The 23,584-nt window shown below is 35.8% G+C and overlaps 1 protein-coding gene across 3 annotated transcripts in view; it reads right to left on the reverse strand.

The window, feature by feature from the left end:
- The window catches only part of smyd3 (SET and MYND domain containing 3), a 332,576-nt gene that overhangs the window by 44,622 nt on the left and 264,370 nt on the right, over positions 1–23,584 (reverse strand). For all 3 annotated transcript variants that reach the window (NM_001423732.1, XM_073927420.1, XM_073927421.1), the window contains 2 exons: positions 16,476–16,578; positions 7,941–8,051 (listed from right to left, as the gene is read on the reverse strand). In NM_001423732.1, the coding sequence (NP_001410661.1) occupies positions 7,941–8,051; positions 16,476–16,578 (214 nt within the window). The remainder of the gene's footprint in view (positions 1–7,940; positions 8,052–16,475; positions 16,579–23,584) is intronic.

Genomic DNA, 23,584 nt, shown 5'->3' on the forward strand with positions numbered 1-23,584 from the left:
CAATGAAGTATACCAGTGAAGAAACTAACTGATGTAAGTAGGTACCAGACCACTCAAACATTTAAAAACAAATAACAATAACTTGCATTGCATTCCTAAATTGGACTGGGAGCCAGTAAAGGGATGATAAAACTGGTGAGATACTATTGCTCATTTTGTTTATTTGGACAAAAAAAATGGTGGAAAAACTGAAAATTTGTCTGTTTGGCGTGTCATCTGAGCAATACCTAAACCTGCTCGAAAAAGAAAAACAGTTTAGGAGGAATTGCTAATTTTCTTCAAAGCCAGATGAGCAAAATAGGTACATTTCTACCCCACTAAAGCTTCTTTCTCATTATGTACTTAATAACAAAATATATGTGACCTTGCGTTGTTTCCATGTCACTTCTCGCATATGGATGGTTGTGAGATGTACTGTAGTTTGGACAAAGTTGTCAGCGTTTCTTCCTATTTTAAAGTCATGCAGCTTGCAACCTCCTGTCGCCGATCCATCCTACAGTGTAAACCATAGACTGTGTAATCACAGCAGCAACGAAACGCTACCCCAGATAGTCATGCAGTGTGAAAATATCTGTGACACGACCACTTTGAAAATCGTGCAGTCTAAAATTGACATAAGTAAATGAACAACGTTCACAAACATACAAATTAGGCATACATATTAGCTCCAAGTTACAGTGGGTTTATTCTTTTTTTTAAAGTAGTTAACCTATCTCTTTCAAGGTATTGGGTTTTACTCACTGTTTTAAGTAAAGTAATGAACTGTTTTGTAGTGCTTGCAAGAATCAAGGCAAGAGAATGCACAGGAATGCAAGCATGGTGGTAAAATTGTATAAAAATAAAAATAAAATAAGAATAATAAAAAAAAACATCTTTATAAAGTCAAGTTTAATGGATGAGAAATGCCATCATAAATAATGAAGTAGGCAAAAAATAATAAATAAATAAAATATTTGTATGGCAATCACAAAGAAAGTATTTTATGAAGCCATATCATGGCTGCGCTGAGATATTTCTATCGGTAAGAAAGCAATTTTAATTTGTACTATTGTTATATTAAATGAAGTCAGATATTTACAAGCTGTATAAAGTGCCCTGTTGTGTGTTTTTCTTCATGGGCACTCAGTCCACACAAAACATACAAGCTTTATGAATGATTTATCAGGAAGAGTGCTTGCTGTCCGGGATGTGTGGATGTCATGAGAGGCCAAAAACCCACAGGCCGTTTGCTGATAAGAGCTGCTAACTTCCTCAACTAAACCACAATCCCCTGCATCTACTGCAGAAATGACCAATAAAACTATTATCTACACATAAAATCATGTATTGTTAAAAAATAAGCATGCTACAACTTGTCAGTCACACCAAACCTTGACGTCAGAATAAACAAACAGCCCTTTCACCTAATGCACATTATGTCTGAATCAATTTTACCCTGCGGTCAAGTCTTTTTACCTACAAAATGTCTTTGAAGCGTGAAATTATACATTTAAGAGAGTCCAGGACATAAAAAAGGCTTTTCCATTTGCTGGTCTTTTTCAATAAAAGAGCCATTTTCTTATTAAAGGGAACAGCCTAATTACAGGGAGAGAGCCAGGATCACACTTTGTTAATCATTGTATAAATTCAATATTCATGTTATTCATTAGGGTTGTGATTAGAGAACACAGAGCTCAAAAACACTGCAGTGTATAAAGCATGAGAGGAGGACTTCATTAGGAAATGTATTCAGCTACATAAAGCCGTACTACGTACACATTAAAAACACCTTGCTAAAAGTAAGTGACAGAAAAAGAGGAATTGGCAACTTTGCACTTTATTCAAAATATTTATGGTCAGATTTGTCAAAAAAAGCTGGCTAAATATATTGGGGGTGCTAAAAAAATCATGTCAAAGATGTCAAAGTTAGTCTGCTTCATACATTTTTTTTAGTTATTTAATAAAAGCATCTATGGTCAACATATTGCACAAAATTATAGTTTATACATATACTCACTGGCCACTTTATTAGGTACATCTTACTAGTGCCGAGTTGGACCCTGTTTTGCCTTCAGAACTGCCTTAATTCTTTGTGACATAGATTTAACAAGGTACTGGAAATATTCCTCAGAGACTTTGGCCCATATTTACATGATAACATCACGCAGTTTGTCAGCTGCACATACATGATGCAAGTCTCCCGTTTCACTACGTCTTAAAGGTGCCCTATTGGATTGAGATTTAAGAGGCCATTTGAGTACAGTGAACTTGTCATATTCAAGAAACCAGTCTGAGATGGTTCACACTTTATGCCACGGCGTTCCTGCTGGAAGAAGCCATCAGAAGATAGGTACACTGTGGTTATAAAGGTATTGACAAGGTTTGCAACAATATTCCGGTAGGCTGTGGCATTGACACAATGCTCCGTTGTAACGAGTGCTTATTTAAGTTACTGTTGCCTTTATAGCTTTCAGCTTGAACCAGTCTGGCCATTCTCCTCTGACCTCTCGCATCAACAAGGCATTTGCACCCACATAACTGCCGCTCACTGCATATTTTCTCTTTTTCAGACCATTCTCTGTAAACCCTAGATATGGTTGTGTGTGAAAATCCAGACCAGCCCGTCTGGCACCAACAACCATGCCATGTTCAAAGTCACTTAAATCACCTTTCGTCCCCATTCTGATGCTCGATTTGAACTGCAGCAGATTGTGATCGTGTAGACCATGTCTACATGCCTAAATACATTGAGTTGCTGCCATGTAATTGGCTGATAAGAAATTTGTGTTAACGAGCAGTAGGACACAGGTACCTAATAAAGGGGCCCGGTGAGTGTGTGTGTTTGTGTATGTATATATATATATTCATTCATTCATTTTCTTGTCGGCTTAGTCCCTTTATTAATCCGGGGTCGCCACAGCGGAATGAACCGCCAATTTATCCAGCAAGTTTTTACGCAGCGGATGCCCTTCCAGCCGCAACCCATCTCTGGGAAACATCCACACACACATACACTCATACACTACGGACAATTTAGCCTACCCAATTCACCTGTACTGCATGTCTTTGGACTGTGGGGGAAACTGGAGCACCCGGAGGAAACCCACGCGAAGGCAGGGAGAACATGCAAACTCCACACAGAAACGCCAACTGAGCCAAGGTTCGAACCAGCAATCCAGCGACCTTCTTGCTTTGAGGCAACAGCACTACCTACTGCGCCACTGCCTCGCCTATATATACATATATATATATATATATATATATATTAGTGGTGGGCCATTATCAGTGTTATCGTGCTGCGTTAATGCAAGACTCTTATCCCGCGTAAAAACTTACACGTGTACATACACATTTACACCAAAGATGCTTCTACAAACATTTACATTATTATTCAGACAGCCCCACATGAAACATTCTACCAGAAATGTATATTTTTGCTTATAAAAAAGTGACAAGGGCCTGACCTTTAAGCTTGTCTTCCTTAAAAAATCATACAAAAACAAGCATAAAATCATACAATTCAATGATAGAACGCATTTTACAGTGCAAATTCATCCCCACATATATATATAAAAAATACTATAGATGTTATGCAGTCAGGTCAAGCGAAATGCTTTGTGTGTGAATTGGGACAGAAAAGAATTGCAAAGGAGAAATGATGCAAACATAAAAAAAGCTTAACGCTAAAACAGAAAAAAAAAACGCAGACACATATGGCCAGACAGCCCTTCATGAACATCTGTGCCCTCGACACGACTGTCAGACTGAATCAGATCTCCGGCCGCTGGAGATTCAGGTTAGGTGAAAACCTGATGAGCCTCCTGTTCTTCAGTGCTCATACAGCGGCTCTATTGTTTTAGAGTGTCAGTGGGTCCTACTGTCTCACACACACACACACACACACACACACACACACACACACACACACACACACACACACACACACACACACACACACACACACACACACACACACACACACACACACACACACACACACACACACACACACACACACACACACACTGTCAGATCACAGCAAATCCCAGCAGTGAATCAACAAGTCCCTCTCATCAGAACGTCATCAGTGTAACACTTCACACTCCTCACCTGTAATTACCTCATGGACACCCTACACACACACACACACACACACACACACACACACACACACACACACACACACACACACACACACACACACACACACACACACACACACACACACACGTTTGTTTTTGTGAAAAGTGGGGACATTACATAGGTTTCCATTCATTTTATGCAGCCCAAACTGTATATTATATTGCCCTCACCCCACCCCACCCCACCCCTAAACCCAACCATCACAGGAGATTGTGTGCAGCTTTACTCTCTGATTAAACTCATTCTGTAGGATTTATAAGCATTTTGAGAAATGAGGACGTCACCAATGTCCTCATATTTCACCTCCTTTTTGTAATACCTGTGTCATACCCATGTCATTATACAGATTTGTGTCCTGATATTCAATTCAATTCAATTCAGCTTTATTTGTATAGCGCTTTTACAATGTAGATTGTGTCAAAGCAGCTTCACATAAATGGTCATAGTAACTGGAACAGTGTGGTTCAGGTTTTAGTGTTTAAGTTCAGTTCAGTTCAGTTTAGCTCTGTTCAGTGTGATTTAATCATTACTGAGAGTTCAAACACTGAAGAGCAAATTCATCGATGCGTAGCTCTACCAATCCTGAACCATATGTCACAAAAACACGTACACACACACACACACACACAAACAGACAAATGCGCACACACATTTGTTTTTTTAAATTGTGGGACATTCTATAGTTGTTTTGCACTGTATTTTCTATCACCCAATCCTATCCCTAAACCAAACCACACAGGTCATAACTCAATTCTACCTTCTGAACTGTGCTCACCAACAAAAACATAGGATAATTTTTTACCTTATTGTAGACTTTAAGGTCAGAAAAAATACTGTAAACTGATCCAACATCTATTTGTCCTTTGTTAACACATGCATGCACACGCTATACTTCCATAATAATTATGCATGTGTGTAGAATCTAGTAGTTTGATTGATTGATTAATTGACTGACTGACTGGTTCCTTGGTTGGTTGATTTAGTTTGTTTACTGACTAGTTGGTTGATTGCCTGGTTGGTTTATTGGTTGAGTTGAGTTCAGCTGAGCTGAGCTGAGGTTAGTTGACTGACTGACTGACTGCCTGTTTGATGGATTGATTGATTGACTGGTTGATTGGTTAATTGGTTGGTTGGATAACTGGCTGATTGGCTGACTCACTGACTTGACTGGTTGGTTGGTTGGTTGATTGATTGATTAGTTTGTTGACTGACTGGTTGCTTGATTGATTGGTTTGTTGGTTGATTGATTAAGTTGAGTTAAGTTGACTGACTGACAGGTTGGTTGGTTGGCTGACTCACTGACTGGTTGGTTGATTAATTGACTGTTTGATTGGACAACTAGCTGACTGGCTGACTGACTGGCCGGTTAATTAGTTGGTTGGTTGGTTGATTGGTTGGTTGGTTGGTTGGTTGGTTGGTTGGTTGACTGACTGACTGACTGGTTGGTTGGATGGAAGGAAGGATGGATCGATGGATACATAGATGGATTGATTGATTGGATAACTAGCTGATTGGCTGACTGACTTGACTGGTTTGTTGTTTGCTTGCTTGATTGATTGATTGATTGATTGATTGATTGATTGATTGATTGATTGATTGATTGATTGATTGGTTGGTTGGTTGGTTGGTTGACTGGTTGAGTTGAGTTGAGTTGAGTTGACTGACTGGTTAGTTGGTTGGTTGGCTGGCTGACTAACTGACTGACTGACTGGTTGGTTGGTTGGTTGGTTGGTTTGTTGGTTGATTGGTTGGTTGGTTGGTTGGTTGATTGATTGGTTGATTCCTTAATTGATTGATTGGTTGACTGGTTGATTGAATAACTGGCTGACTGACTGACTGGCTGGCTGGCAAGCTGGTTGGTTGGTTGACTGGCTGACTGACTGACTGGTTGGGTTGATTAATTGATTGATTGATTGATTGATTGATTGATTGATTGATTGATTGATTGATTGATTGATTGATTGATTGATTGATTGATTGATTGATTGATTGATTGATTGATTGATTGATTGATTGATTGGTCAACGATTGAATGGATGAATGACAAAATAAACTATGTACACTATACACAAAATACGCAATCTATGAATGAATAAACTGCCTAAAAGTGAGTTTGTACCACACCTATCAGATTTCCAACAATCCAAATGTACCAGAATCATAAAAAAACAAGTTCAAATTCATCAACTGTTTTACATTCAGACCCAGCAGAAAGTGGAGAGAGGGATGAAACCCAATTCTCCATCTCAGCAGCCCTGAGCAAGAGCGTTTGTTCTTCTGTGACAGATGACTCAAGCAGAGGTCAGTCTGAGCAGCTGTGTAGGTGTTAACAGCAGGATAAAGACTCTTTCTCTTCAGCTCAGCACCGGCATGCAGGTGCAAAATAACCACAACATAAGCCTGGAGGTAACTTGTGTACGCCAGCGACATGTTTGAGCATATATGACACCAGCGCATGCCCATGCACTGAAAAAATTTATTCAAAGATAATTCCTTGGATTTACTCAATTTCTTTACGTTAAGAGGTTGTAAACAATTTATTTGGGCTGAATTTAAACAAACAAATTAAGTTGAACATTACTCAACCTAATTTGTTTGTTTAAATTCAACACAAATAAATTGTTTGCAACAGTTCAGTCATTCATAGTGACAGCTCAGCTAAAACAAAAAATCATTTACACACTGTCACGTTGTTCCAAGAATGTGTCAAATATAAAAAGTATTTTAAAAAACATTGTTTTCATTAATACAATGAATGTTTTATTAAAACAATAAATGTGTTTAGAACCCCAATGACCAATTATAAGCATAAAATAAAATGAAATGACATGAAACTAAACGAAATGAAATGAAACTAAATGAAATAATGAAAATTAAAAAAAATAAAAAATAAATAACTATTAACTTCTTTTGTTTTCTACAAAAGAAATAAATTAAATGGGTATAAAACAAGACAAAGGTGACTTATATAAAAATATTTTGGCTGAACTGTCACAGTAAAGTGTGTAGTAATAATAATAATAAAATTAATAATAAAATTAATAATAATAATAATAATAATAATAATAACAATAATAATAATAATAATTGTTAAATTGTTAAGTCATTAAGTTGTTATTATTATTATTATTTTATTGTGTTTTATTCATTAAATATAACTGAAACATGTTTAATAGTGTCATTTTAACATCATTGATATACTATGGTAGTTTTTATTTCTGAAATATATTTAATCTCTGCCTTCATTTTGTTCAGTTATTATGTTTATTATTATTATTATTATTATAGCTTTTGGCCTATTCATTTATAATTACACAGGAATAAATGTATAAATTGCAAACGTTTCATAGTTTTTGTATCCCGAACATGGATAAAAAGTATTTTAACTTCCAAAGCATTACACACTTCACCTTTAAATTCCCATCTTTCCTCACTCAATCTCTGGCCTTCATTCAGGCACTCTCCTGCATGCCACGCAAAGCTTTATTCCTGACGTTCAGCTGTCATCGCAGTGATGATCACAGATGACAAGGCCTGCTGAGGACGGGCTCCCCGGGGCAGTGTGGAGAGACCGGTTATGTTCTAGGACCTCATGACAGACCTGACATATCATCAGATGCTTTCCACACTGAGCGGGACAGACACGTAGCAAAAGATAGAGGAATAGTGAACACAGAGCAGAAGAGGGATGATAGATAGTGATCTAGCCTGGACACAATGGGGCGGAGAGAAACCTCTTCCAGAAGAGATGGAGAAAGAAAATTGAGGGTAAAAAGGAGATCTGAAAGACGGATGTGAGAGGAGGATCAAACACTCACCTTGTCCTCAGTGGAGCAGCGTTTACACTCACACCGGAAGTGGTATTGCTCCTGTAGCTGGGAACGTCTGTCTTTACTGGGAGCGAGGATATCAGTGTAGCTTATAGTCAACTGAAGACAATGAGAAAAGACAGAAAAATAATGCCTCAGCCAAAAAGATAAAAGAAATGTATCAGACATGCACACAAATTTGCACACGCTTACACAAACACTCAAGAAATTACTTTTGTTGTTTGTTCAAACTACGCTTTTAAAATTAGCGAAAACAACACAATTTCTAAGGTTTTTGGGACGATATAATTGTTTTATGTTCAATCCACTTAAAAAACTGTTTGGTTAACTTAATCGACTTGAGTGTGAATTGAGTGGAACCCAATATTTTTCATTGGACATACACAGACTTATAAATATTTTAGAAAAAGTGAACATGTTACAGTGTGAGGTAATCGCAAGGCCTTAACAAAGATAATTACCTTATCATTCTTTAACCGTTAATATTATTAGGGAATGAGCACCTACGGTTATGCCCTTCTGAGGTTTACGAAATAGGAAGGCTCAAAGTCCTTTACCCATCAGCACTTCATGTAGTAGGACCCAGAGTAACTGCTCCAAGACAATCATCTTATTAATTTCCTCTTTTAAATGACTGTTAGGTTCTCCCCCTGCTGGAAGACTGGCAACTTCAACTCTGTTCGCAACATTGGCTGGCTGCTATTCCTCAGGTCAGTCGGCGAGTCTCTGTCTCTCTGGTAAAATGAGTGTCGTCGTGCTGTTTGAGTTGGCGACCCCAGTGGTGGACTTTCTGCATCACTCGACCCCTCAGCTGGCCGGACAGCTTGCAGAATTGAATTTTTGAAGCTCTGTAGCTCTGTCAGTTAACCTGGCGAGCGAGCGAACTACTGTGGGGCCATAAGCGATCTATGACTTGTCTATTATTAGTGTGGTTGTACATATATCGTTTATTTGCTGTTTATTCATTCATTCATTTTCTTGTCGGCTTAGTCCCTTTATTAATCAGGGGTCGCCACAGCGGAATGAACTGCCAACTTATCCAGCAAGTTTTTACGCAGCGGATGCCCTTCCAGCCGCAACCCATCTCTGGGAAACATCCACACACACATTCACACACACTCATACACTACGGACAATTTAGCCTACCCAATTCACCTGTACCGCATGTCTTTGGACTGTGGGGAAAACCGGAGCACCCGGAGGAAAACCCGCGAAGGCAGGGAGAACATGCAAACTCCACACAGACCCAGCGACCTTCTTGCTGTAAGGTGACAGCACTACCTACTGCGCCACTGCCTCACCTGCTGTTTATTTGTTTTTTATTTTTGGTTGTTTTGTTACTTTGCTGGGTTTGGGGTTATTTTGGTTTTTCACTCTCGTACACTTTAAATAAACCATCACTTTGCACGTTACAGCGAGTATTGCCATCATTTTTTTGGGGTTTCTTTTTTTTTTATACTCTGAGAACCCACAACGAGCCTTTCAGGTTTCTCACACCCTTTCTTCTACTTTATCTCTAGAATGAATTGTCTTTTTGAGGGTCTAAACATGCTTGAAAACTAAAAAAAAAAAAAAAAAACATTGCACATGCTCCAGAAGTGGCAAAAATGTATGTTTGTTATAGGTTTCGGAAGTGGGTGTGGCAAAATGACTCAACAGCACCACCTATGCACTTTTGACAAAGTGGCCCCCTATATATTTCACGAACACATACGAAAATTGGCAAACATGTCAGGCATGCCAATACCTACAAAAAAGTATCTTGGAGAGAAATCTCAAACCCAACAGGAAGTCAGATATTTTTAACTTGCTCTGCCGAAAAAGTTAAGTTTTTGCCATTTCCAGGCATTGTACTTTAACAAACTTCTCCAACGGATTTTATCAGATCAACACTAAAATCGGCTTTTGTCATCTAAAGGCCTTGGTGATGTTAAATTACGAAGATCTAGAGTTTTCCTCGAAGGACGTGTCAATGGCGGCCACACAAACTTCGCATTATAAATCAGGCTAACTAACTTTGAAATCCAAACATTTGATGAGAGTCTTAACCAGAACATGTTTACATGCCAATATCCAATATCCTGAAGACATCTACATGCAAAGATTGAGCTACAGTCAATGCCCCACCTGCTGACAGAAGGAAGTTTGGGATAAATCTGTAATTTTCAGAGTTTTTTAAATATTTATCAGCTTAAGTTATTATTGTCCGCTGTTCTCTGTCATCCTAAGGCCACTGGTGGGTGGTGAGCCCAGGTGTGAGATCCCTGTCATTGCTGCTTGCAGCTTTAATAATAATAATAATAATTATTATTATTATTATTATTATTATTATTTTCAAAGTTCTCTTAATACCTCTAAATACACGAAGACAAACAATGGGTCACAGAGGGGGTGGGGTGTGACATCATCATGCATTGCAACCAATGAGATTGTTTGTGATAGGCCTAATGCTGGGTGACAAAACTGAGGACCACTGATGTAATGATCAAATAATTGTCACTAAATGCACTAACAGTAAAGAGCTTGGCTTTAAATTCAATCTAATTGCATTAATATTTAAGTAAACATTTAGAATATATTTTTACTGTTAACAATTAAAGGGAATACTGCTATAAAACACCTCAGCTGCTCAAAAGGGCTATTGTAGTTATTTTCATATACCAGAACTTTTAAAATAAAGTGTGCAATACATTACTTCTATATTAATTGATGAATTTTGTATGTATGATTGTGATTTATCGAAATAAAAAAATGTACCGTTGCCAAGTACTAATATGTGTGGGAAACCAGCAAACATAATAATAACTAATGATAAAAGGTTTAGTAAGATCATATGATAAATGAACAATAATATAAATGATACACATATGACAACATTTCCTACAGCACTTCAGATTAATTCTAGTTCCCCATGTAGATAGCAGAAAGAGAGGCAGCTCACTAGTGTTCGGAAAGGAGCCAATGTCTTATGGCAGTTTTGTCTTCAATAATGAGAGTCTGCATGCTGAGCTAACATTTGAAAAACACATGGCCTTTTCCCTTTGGTCCAATTCTGCAGGATGTAAATTACAAGAAAATGTGTCTCTGTTTGCTTAACTGTCCAGATGTTTGTGTTTATGTGTTCAACCATTCTGAACACTATTTCAGGCTGTTAATAGACCTGAGATACCAAATAAATTTTTTTTAAAAAAGTTTAATTAAGGCTAAAAAATAGTTAAATGTTTTAAAGGTGCACTGTAAAGAAAATCTGGGCATAGTCGAATAATAAGAGGTCAGAATATGAAAATGGCCAAACCATAAGCCTCAGACACCATCGTTTTCTCATTCTCATGTAAATTTTACAAGTGTAAATTCCACGAGTGTAAAAAATTACGTATGGCCTTACCTATGTAACCCAATGGTTACTCTGTCTGAGCTCCAGCATTCTTCTATGGAGAGAGGAGAACCTTACAGAAGGACAACCATCTGTACAGCAATCAACCAATCAGGCCTGTATTGTAGAAAGGCCAGACGGAAGCCACTCCCTGCCTGGAATTTGCCAAAAGACATCTGAAGAGACTAAAATTGAACTCTTTGGAGTGAATGGAGAAAACGAGGCACCGCTCATCACCAGGCTAATACCATTCCTACAGTGAAGCATCATGCTGTGGGGATGTTTTTCAGCAGTAGGATCTGGAAGACTAGTCAGGATAGAGGGAAAGATGAACGCAGCAATGTACAGAGACATCCTGAATGAAAATCTGCTTCAGAGTGCTCTTGACCTCAGACTGGGGCGATGGTTCATCTTCCAGCAGGACAATGACCCAAAGCACAATGCCAAAATATCAGTAGAGCCCAACTGTTACAGAGCCCAGACCTAAACCCTATTGAACATGTCTGGAGAGATCTAATAATGGCTGTAAATCGTCGCTTCCTATCCAACCTGATAGAGCTTGAGAGGTGCTGCAAAGAGGAGTGTACAGACTTGAGGCTGTAATTTTTGCCAAAGGTGTATCAACAAAGTATTGAGCAAAGGCTGTGAATACTGATGTAAATGTGATTTTTCAGGGTTTTTATTTTTAATGAATTTGCAACAATTTCAAACTTTTTTCCATTGTCATTATGGGGTATTCTGTGTAGAATTATGAGAAAATAAATGAATTTAATCCATTTCAGAGTAAGGCTGTAACATAAAAAAATTGGAAAAGGTGAATGAATACTTTCTGGATGCACTATACTCAATCAGAAAATCACAGGGCAGCTCAATGTCTAAACAATTTGCTGATTTTTACACATAACCACCTCTACAGTATATACATTTTAATTGTTTGAAAAATAGTTAATTTTTAAGGAGAGTTAACAATTTTGTTTTTAACTGTATATATATATATATATATATATATATATATATATATATATATATATATATATATATATATATACATACAGAGAGAGAACTTAATTATTATTTTTTAAATATTTCCCATTTCTATTATATTTTTTATCCTGCAGAAAATTAATTTCGAAATAAATCAGTTCTAAATGAAAAAGGGTGTCTAACCCGATGCTAACAAGATGTACCCTAGTAAAACAGCCGGTGAGTGTATTTAAGTATGCATATTTTATATGCAGCAAAAAAAAAAAAAAAAAAAAAAAACCTACACTGCAGTTTGCAGAAGAAAAAAATCAATTTCCAAACTCTGAATGTCAGCGAGGTCAGATAGAGAGTGAGTAAGAAATGAAAACAGTTATTCCAATGAATGAGTCACTGAGTGAGTGAGAGAGAACAAAAAACGAGATAGGAAGAGTAGAGTACACAGAGCTAGAAAATAATGGGTAAACAGAGAAAGCAACAGAAACAGGAAGATGAGAAAACGAAAACAGATCCAAAATGAGTATGACCCTTATGGGCAAACAGCGGCATGTGTACAGCACACAGATGTGTGTGGGTGTACGAATTATAATGCAGCCGTGTGTGTGTTTTTTCATGTGTAAACAGTTTCTGTGGGACGACGAACACTCGTGTATTCCAGCATCGTATGGATGGTACACCTATAGTGTGAATTCTCATTACTTGGTGTGTACAGAGAGCTTGCTGGTAATTTCATTCTCCAGTTCACTTCCTCTCCTGAAGTTCCCTCCTCCAGTCAGAGGTAAATTAAGCATGACTGCATGATTTACTTTGGAATATTTAAACTTTCAGAGCAGAAATAAACAGAGTAATGATAGTTTCTCTGTCATCAAATGGGGCTGATGCTAAAAACAACATCCCACCACAGATCAGCCAAATGGATTCAGGTGTTAATGTATATGAATTATGCATCTTGGCTCTGTACTGTTTATTTTTTTTTCATGCTGTTGGTGTGACCGATGTGTGTAAAGAGGTTACACTGTATTCTGATGGTTAAAGGGTTTTGCAGAGTATTGCTAAATGCAGCAACTGAACAATGCTGCTTTTAGATTTACTTGTCGGTTGACTGAATTAGGGTGAAGTTAATCTGGCAGGGGCTCCATTAAGTGCCAGCAGTTCAGGAACTAGGGTGTGATGTAATTTTTGGGAGTTAAAATACTTTTTCCTGCCCCAGTTTAATGTGAACAGACAACTTCAAGAATGCTATTTGCGGGCTGAGAAGTATAAACACCATGGCTATGTGGGACTATGAAAATAGTTTACTTGAGCGGTCAGTGAAGCGAGTTTGAAAAACTAAAGGAAAATATTTTGGACATGTGTCCTTGCAAGTATATCTGCCAATATCAAAAACTTTATATACAATGGGGTGTTTCAAAGCCGCGTCGATTAGTTGATCCACCAACAGGTCCCAAGGTGAATGCGTACCTTGGCTCTAGGGGTCAAACAACAAAAAATAAGGTCAAGAATCTTGGTGTGAATCTGGAGTCAGATCTGAGTTTCAGTAGTTATGTCAAAGCTGTAACTAAATCAGCATATTATCATCTCAAAAACATTGCAAGAATTAGATGCTTTTTTTTCAGTGAGGTCTTACAGAAACTTGTTCATGCTTTTATCAGCAGCAGGGTGGATTACTGTAACTGACTCCTCACTGGCCTTCCCAAAAAGACAGCTATTGCTCATTCAAAACGCTGCTGCCAGGATTATTACCAGAACCAGAAAATCCGAGCACATCACAACTGTCCTCAGGTTTTTACACTGGCTCCCAGTTACATTCAGAATAGATTTTAAAGTATTACTACTTGTCTATAAATCACTAAAGGACCTCAATACATTACAGATATGCTCACTGAATACAAACCTAACAGATCACTCAGATCACTAGGATCAAATAAATTAGAATTCTAAGAGTTCATTCAAAGCAGGGTGAATCGGCTTTCAGCTACTACACCCCTCACTGCTGAAATCAACTTTCAGAAATGATTAGATGTGCTCCAATATTAGGTACATTCAAATCAAGGCTTAAAACGCATCTGTTTAGCTGTGCCTTTACTGAATGAGCACTGTGCTACGTCCCACAGATCGCACTGTAACGTCTTTCTTTTCTTTTTCATTCCTTTTCTTTTCACATATTAATCTGTTTTTTTTATTTTTTATTTATGTTTATGTAAAGCTCTTTGAATTACCATTGTGTATTAAATGTGCTATATAAATAAACTTGCCTTGCTTCACATCTCAACTCATAAACAGATCAGCTGAACGAAGTGACTTTTAAACGCTCCAATTTGTCTGTGTATCAGTGTTTGCACACAGCAGTGAAGAAAGGTAAACTGATGACCTTCACAGCCAATCACAGTCATATCTGTTGAGCATGTAAACATAATAGCCAATCAGTAGTGTTTAAAAATGTGCTCAACAGCGCTCAAAAGTAAGCGTGAAATGGATGTTTTTAAAACTTCAGTGCCGATTCGTACCAAAGTTGATACTTTTGACAACTCTATTCCTGACCCTTCCAAATATGGTCAAAGCCAACCATATTATATTACACTGTAAAAATGCAGGGTTCCACAAAATTTATTCATGTTGTCCCAACACAAATTGATTAAGTTAACTTAACACTTTTAACAAATTTATATGGATTGAACATAAAAAAGATGTTTTAATGAAATCTTAGGAATTGTGTTATTTATGATTACAATAAGCGCCTTGATAGCCTTTTTTCTTTCCAGGCATGCCAATGGCTGAGGACGCAAAGCTGTTTGTAAAGTACTTTTATTTAGTTTATTTATTTATCAAGTGTTGTATAAATGACTAAATGCAATTTCAAAAACTTTTATTTGAAGGTATTTGAAAATATTTTTTTCTCCTGAGCCTTATAAATGAAAAAAAATGACTGCGCAAAGCAAGAGAAAAGCAAAACAGAGAAAGAGATTAGGGCTGCAACAATGAATCGATTAAATCGATAAAAATCGATTAGTAAAAGAGTTGGCAACTAATTTCATAATCGATTCGTTGTGTTGTGCGACATGGGGACGTTTGATTATTAAAAAACACTTTAGTTCGGTGCGGAGTGGAGTGAACACGGTCTCTCTCGCGCACTGATGCACTGATGCAGAGTTTGGCGCCTCATAAACAGGGATGAGGAGGAGTAACTGGTGAATTTACGTGCTGAAATGTTCTGCTTTTTATGAATGAGGTAAATGCGGCCGCAAGTAAACATGGCGAAGACCAACTCACGATCACTTACAGGTTTATGTGAACTGGTAAAACATCTGTTTGAGATTATATCTCATTATTCACAAATAATTTGTGTTTTTTTCAGAAAACAAGACATAATTATGGTATATCATGTGTCTAGTATATATATTGATTTAAAATATTTAGATATTTGGATTGAAAACAGGACAAAACTACTTAGTTTTTTATTTTTATTTACTAATAATATTATTATTATTATTATTATTATTATTATTATCATCATCATTATTATTATTATAATTATTATTATTATTACATATTATATATTTTTGAATAAACTGTTGGAAATTAATTATTTTTTGAATCCGATTTATCGATTAATTGGAAAAAAATAATCAACAGATTAATCAATTATTAAAATAATCGTTAGTTGCAGCCTTAAAAGAGATATAAAGAAAGACAGATTTATAGGGGTTACTTAAAAAAAAAAAAGAATTATGGGTTCCACAGAAGTACTATTTGTTAACATGTAATAATGTTGTTCCAACACAAATTGATTAAGTTAACTTTTAATGTTTTTACAAATTTAAGTGGATTGAACATAAAACAATTAAGTTGTGCCCCCACAAAAAACTGAAAATACTTGTGTTGTTTCAACTCATTTTAAATGAGTAGTTTGAACAAGCAGCAAAGTAATTTTTTGAATGTACACTGTAAAAAATGCTGGGTTCCACACGATTCCTTCATGTGGTTCCAACACAGATTGATTAAATTACCTTAATTGTTTTTACAAATTTAAGTAATTTGAACATAAAACAACTAAATTGTCAAAAGAATAAAAACCTCAGGAATGGTTTTGTCTGAGCACATTTTTAAATAAGTAGTTTAAACAAGCAGCTAAAATAATATTTTGAGTGTATGTATGTATGGACGTATACCTCTTCAGCAGATCTGATGACCCGAACAGCTCTCAGCGTGAGTCTCTTGCCCTCAAACATCATGATACAGTTGGGCTGGCAGTCGTGGTTCAGCAGAGACATGCTGGCGCAGACAAACACAAAACATCAGTTAATCTAGAAAACCGCCGAGACACAGATTAAAGGGATAGTTCACCCAAAACTGAAAATTCTGTCACCATTTACTCACCCTTCACTTGTTCCAAATCTGTTTTACTTTCCTTCTTCCGTTAAACACAAAAGAAAATATTTTGAAGAAAGCTGAAAACCACTGACTGCCACATGATTTGTTTATCCTACTATGGAAGTCAATGATTACAAAAGAAACTAAAACAAGTTCACTTAGGGGTGAGTAAATAATGAGCAAATTTACCAGATTTGAATGTTATCACTCGGAGTTATAAGTGGTCATCAGCTGATAGATATGGGCCAGTAGGGGCCTTCTGCCTACTGGTAGGCTCAGAAGGCTGTTATCATTCAATTCACAAGGATAATCAGCTATAGTAATAGAGAAGATTCCAGATCCAGATCTGTTTTTACATAACTGTGACGGTTGGGTTTAGGGTTGGGGTAGACGTTAATAAAATACAATCAATGGGAAATTTATTAAATAATATAAATAATTCTTGTTAACTTTCAGCCACATCCGTATGTGATCTATAGCTGATTAACCATATGGATGGATGATGACAGGCTTCTGCGTCTACTGGCTCATACCTATCAGCCGATAACCACTGATAACGCCCATTCAACCAAGTAATTTTTTGGGTGAACTATTCCATTATCACAATTTACCTGCACACTGTCAACTTAAAAATACTATTGAACTTAATTAAAGCTTAATGAAGAATGTTATAGGACAGAGGTTAGCTTTGGGTAAACATAAATTAATTATGTTATACTGTAAAAAAAGAGAAGTTCACTTAAAACAAGTGAGTGATCCAGCTGATTTTAAATCAATTAGTTGACTTTTCTTTAAAAAAGTGAGTAAACCTGTTGCCTTCAAATTTGTAAGTAAATAAACTATGCGCATAATTATACAACTATATATATTCATTCATTTTCTTGTCGGCTTAGTCCCTTTATTAATCTGGGGTCGCCACAGCGGAATGAACCGCCAACTTATCCAGCATGTTTTTTCACGCAGTGCTGGATGCCCTTCCAGCCGCAACCCATCTCTGGGAAACATCCACAAACACTATTTACACACACTCATATACTACGGACAATTTAACCTACCCAAGTCACCTGTACCGCATGTCTTTGGACTGTGGGGGAAACCGGAGCACCCGGAAGAAACCCAACAGGGAGAACATGCAAACTCCACACAGAAACGCCAACTGAGCCGAGGATCGAACCAAGCGACCCAGAGACCTTCTTGCTGTGAGGCAACAGCACTACCTACTGCGCCACTGCTTCGCCACAACTATCTATATTTAGCTTTAAAGTTTAATCAATTTAACAGTTCCAAGATACAAAGGGTTTACTTACTTTTTTTAAGTAAAGTCTACTTATCAATTTTAAGGCATACTCACTTTTCTGAGTAAAGTAAATAATCGCTTTTTACAGTAATTCAAACTTTTACAAGAGTGTAATTCCCGTTACTAGATTATGTGTCTTGTCTATGTAAAACAGGGAGAGTTCTGCCAAAATTTTAATTGGGACTAAAAAATTAACTACATTTAATATTTAATAATATTTTATTTCTTTGGTTTTAATTTATGTCTGTTCTAAACCAATACGTCTTAATTTGACAAACAATACCCAAAGGTGGTGGATTCAGTTCAGCCTGTCAACTCATACCAATTGTATACTTTTCTTCCTAAATGACAAGCTTTCAATTGTTTTCCCTCAATAAACCCAGACATCAAACTGCAAATCTCTGGTAGTGTCAAATCTGGCTTTCTCGTGAATCTAAATAAGTAATGCGGAAATGCTGCAACTGCTGAATAATGGAACACAAATCATGCATCACTAATTAATTAACTAAAGAAACAAGTTTCGACAGTCAGGAGAGACAGAAAACATGAAGTCTGACACATCAGCCAGTGGGATATTTGTCCTCCTGAATGTGTTGAGGTCTAAGCCGTTGCTTTTCTGACAAAAAGGACAAAAGCTAAAGTGACAGGATGAGAATGATAGCAATGAAATGATACTGATGATCTTTTCAGTACCTCTTGAAATGTTTAGGTACTAGTACTACAAAAAAAAAAAAAAAAAAAAAAAATTTTTGTGTAATTTCAGCCCATACACATTGTTTACAACCACTTACCTTGACAAAATGTAGTAAATCCAATGAATCTTTTTTTTTCAGTTTAATATATCTTTGAGGTACAAATATGGCAATAAAGGTCCATATTGGTACTTCAAGGATATATATTAGTACCTACAAATTTCAACAGGTACATTTTTTACATTGCAAGTATTAATATGTAGCCTTGAGGTACGTTATTAATAAGGACCCTCTAATTACAAATGTGTACCTTTTGAAAAGGTACCAGCCCAGTGACAGCTCTCGTACCTTTATTGCTGAGAGTGTATTTGTGGTGACCGTCATACTGATGTTGTTATTTAGATGCTGTCACACTGTTAGTTTATAGAGTATTCATGTGAATTGATGACTTATTGTATGCTGTCATATTCAACTAATAAAAAATACATATATTAATAAAATGAAACCCCCTTCCCACTTACTCTAGATTTTTTTCGAAGCAATATCTGATCATTTGTTTTAGAAGTAACACCTCTTGTGTGTATTGCATCGATTAATGCCTCCTCATTGAGTTGCTTTTGGAGAAAATGCTAAATGTCTAAATGTAAATAATATAATATAGAAAATGATCAATACTAATCATAAGTAACATCAAATAAATATATTATTATATTAAATGTTACTATATTATTATTATTATTATTAAATTATATTAAATTTATATACATATTTCATATACACAATAATCAAAATTAATAATTATAATTAATATTTAAAGTTAGAAAAACAAATATTCAACAAATTATACAGTTAAAGAAAAAAATATTAGTCATCTTTAAAAAAAAATTCAAGTGATTTTTAATGGTCAACGGACATTTTTTACAGTAGTTATTTATTTATTTATTTATTTATTTTTATTTATTACAAATAAATAAATAATTATATTAAATAAATATATTATATTTATATTTTATTAATTTTAAATTGTTGACAAATAATAAACATTTCTAATAAATATTCTAAAAGGGCAAATAAGTTTTTCTTTATCTATAAAATTAAATAAAATAAATTTTATTTATTAATAAATAAATAAAAACAATGAACAAAAAGCAGTTTATAAAATAATGGAATAGTTTGCAGTACTGTCAATATTTTAAAAAAAAAACAAACATAGATATTTTACAAAGAAGCTCTAAATGTAAAATTATTTTTATCACTTAACTAATTAGCTCTGAAAATCACTTAATCAATTAGAGAATATGGCCATAACAATTATATTTTGTGTAAAAAGTAATAACTAATGATTAAAGTTATTTTATTTGATATTTTGACTAATTACAAACACAAGTTACGTACAGCATGTAAAAGCATATGCAAACCCCATCTGAAATCTCTTCAAGTCTTCTCCTTTTTCCTCGAAGTAAGATCTGAGAGCTGAATGCATGTATTTACATTCACACAAGCGTGACAGAACAAACAGCGCAATTATAAATCAAGCACGAAAGCACAATTATCATTTATATGCAGACAGGAATACATGCCGTCCTGGCTCTTCATGCTAACGCTGCGGAAGTCATTCAGAAAAGCCAGAGCAACAAATGACTTGTGTTTGTCATGGTCTGGAGAAGATTCAACATTGGAGAAGTACAGCGAATAAAGAAGGCTTAGAGTTGCCCACCCAGTCGACAGTAAACAGACCGACTGGCTCTCACGGGACGGCCCTTTCTGCGTCATTATAATGTCCAAAACAGTGTCTGAAGCCTCGGCCTCACATCCGATCTCAAGACTTCAGAGCTCAGATCTAAACAGCAATTTTCAGCATCTGCCTTTCTGGTTTTGTTTGTTCCTTATAATCCCAGAGGCTCATATATTTGGAAATGTGAAATATTTCCCATGGATGTGGAATATGGAAGCGGTGCCAGTTTAATGGCCCACACAGGGAGGCTGGTTCTGATGTATGACAATTTTTTTATCTGCAAAACTGAGATATGTTGCTTTAGTTCTTCTGCCGTTGGATTGCTTTGATGGAAAGATCATGATGCAGTCTCTCGTGATTAGGCAACTGTTTTTACTGGTTATTAGCCAATGAAACGGGATTACGTGGAAGCCATGGCAACAAGCCGCACCTCTCTGAGCTCTGATGATTAAAAGCGTCACACGCCGATGGTTTTCAATTGTTCGTCTTCTGAAAGAGATGGATTTAATCGAATCAAAAGCTGAATAAAAAGAAGTCAAATATAGGCGCTCATTTGCATTTTAATACAGTTTGCCATTCATATTTGAAACATTAGACTAAACGAAGTTTATGATATATAACGTTGGTATAATTAAGCATATTATTTATTTTTTCAATTAAAAGGCATAATTTATATAATAATAGTAATAGTAATAACAACAACAACAACAACAATAATAATAACAACAATTTATATAAAATGCTGTATTAAAATATATATTGTTTTCTTTTTTTAATATTTTTATGTATTTATTAATTTAATTTAAGTTTTGATAAATTTATTTTATAAATAAATTCCATTGATGCAATTGATAATTTACATGCATTGCACTAGTACCTTTATTTAAAATGTTTATATAGTTTATTTTTATTTAATAAATAATTTGTTTATGACTTAAATCAACCCTACTGTTAATAATGATGATAACAATAATAATAATAATAATAATAATAATAATAATAATAATAATAATAATAATAATAATAATATTAAACTATATTTGGGATTAATTTTACCAGACACTATTAATGATTTATTTTGTATACAATGTGTTATACATTAATTTAATAATATATTATAATACTATTTAAAATAGGAACATAAATAAAAGCAATAACAACAATAGCAATAACACCAGCAAAACCACGTGCGCCGCTAAGGAGGGAAGTTTGGACAATTCTCTGCTCTTCACCATCGTCCGTGATACACCCCCAGCCCCTAAATCCCACCCCCACTCTCTTCACTATCGTCTGCGATAGCCCCCAGGAGAATGTTGTCATAGGGCTCGTATCGGTCAGCGATGCCCCTGACGACAACGATGACTATGACTGCAACAACAACAACAAACTATATTTGGGCTTAGTTTTAGTACACACTACAAATTATTTAATATCTATTCAATGTAAATTATACATGTAAAAATAAATTATAAATATAAATTAATTCAAGAATTTATTATAAAAATATGTAAATAATAATATAATAACAACAAAAACAATAACACTAGTATTATAACAACAACAACAACTTCAATGACAACAACAACGATTATTATTTATATTATTATTATTATTGTTATTATTTTAATATTGTGGGGACGACGCGTAGGTGCAGTGGGTGGCACCTTCGCCTAACAGCAAGAAGGTCGCTGGTTCGAGCCTCGGCTGGGTCAGTTGGCAATTCTGTGTGGAGTTTGCATGTTCTCCCCCTGTTCGCGTGGGAGCCCGGAGGGGGTGCAAAGTCCAAAGACATGTGGTACAGGTGAATTGGGTATTCTAAAATGAACCGTAGTGTATGTGTGTGAATAAGTGTGTATGTTTCCCAGTAAAACATATGCTGGATAAGTTGGCGGTTCTTTCCGCTGTGGCGACCCCAGATTAATAAAGGGACTAAGCCGAAAAAAATGAAATATCATGATACAATGTAACTTAAGACTTTTACATGGACATAAATATTATTTCTATCTACTATATATAGATTTCGGAATTATCCCAATTTCCAGCTCATTTCCTATAAATATTTAGGGTGGGGGTGTTCAACTCTTTTATTTTAAACAAAGAAAAATCATTTTATTTTTAACAAAAATCCTGTTTTCCAAGACACCCCACCTTCAAAACCATATAAAAAAATAATATGACCAATCTGAGCTCATCAGTGCTGTCAGAAAATGTCTCTTAGCGAAGCCACCGTCTACACAAATACAAGACATTTAGCTGGAAGCAGACTGTTTAACCTGAATGAAACCTTCTTTTATGATCCTGCCTAATCTGAGCTTTTGATTATTCACCCATAAACACCCCCGAAGAGCCCGACGCTCCTCATTTACACCGCAGAAACTCAAGCTTTACATGTGGGTTTTAAACACTGCTGAAAGAAGAGATCTCTCATTAAAGCGAGTCTGAGCTTGTAGCCCTGAGCACTGCTCTATATAAACAGAAGATGAGCACAAAAACACAGAGTTTTGAGAGAATAAGGAGGGCAATGGGATGACTTTCTTTACCGTCTGTTGTGAACAAAACATAATAGGTATTGTGTAAAAAAAAAAAAAAAAAAATCTGTGTTCATTAAATGAGGCATAATATGTCCACTTTAATAAATAAGATGTTAAAATAAATATTTGGTGTCCTCAGGATGTCTCTGTGAAGTTTTAACTCAGACAGGCAACAGATCATTTATTATAGATTGTCAAATTTGCCCCTATTTAGGTGTGAGCAAAAACAATCTGCTCCTTTAAATGCAAATGAGCTGCTTCTGTTCAGAAGAGGGTGTCTGTCCAAACAAAGCAAATAAGCTCATTTTGAAAAAGTAACCCTATATACATTTCTGGAGATCGCAAATTATGTTCCCAGGGGTATGTATGGCTGCATTTTATCTTTAAAACGAACGCTATAGGGCGCTTAACTCCATGTGGACGGCATTACAGCTGTTACCGGTTTGTACAGTGGTTTGTAAAGCGTGGATCGCAACAGCGGGGTTTAAGTCTGGCTAAGGATGGTTTCAGAAAGCAGTTAAGACAAAAACAAAAGCCATAAAATAAAATAAACAAGTAAATAACAGGGTGAAAATGTGGTAAAAATCAGCCTGCCGCATGGGCTTTTCTTTGTTGGATTGCTTTTGAAAACACGGTTGGTTTTGTTTAGGAA

The sequence above is a fragment of the Danio rerio genome, chromosome 17, assembly GCF_049306965.1.
Source record: "Danio rerio strain Tuebingen ecotype United States chromosome 17, GRCz12tu, whole genome shotgun sequence".
In the NCBI taxonomy this organism is placed as follows: domain Eukaryota; kingdom Metazoa; phylum Chordata; class Actinopteri; order Cypriniformes; family Danionidae; genus Danio; species Danio rerio.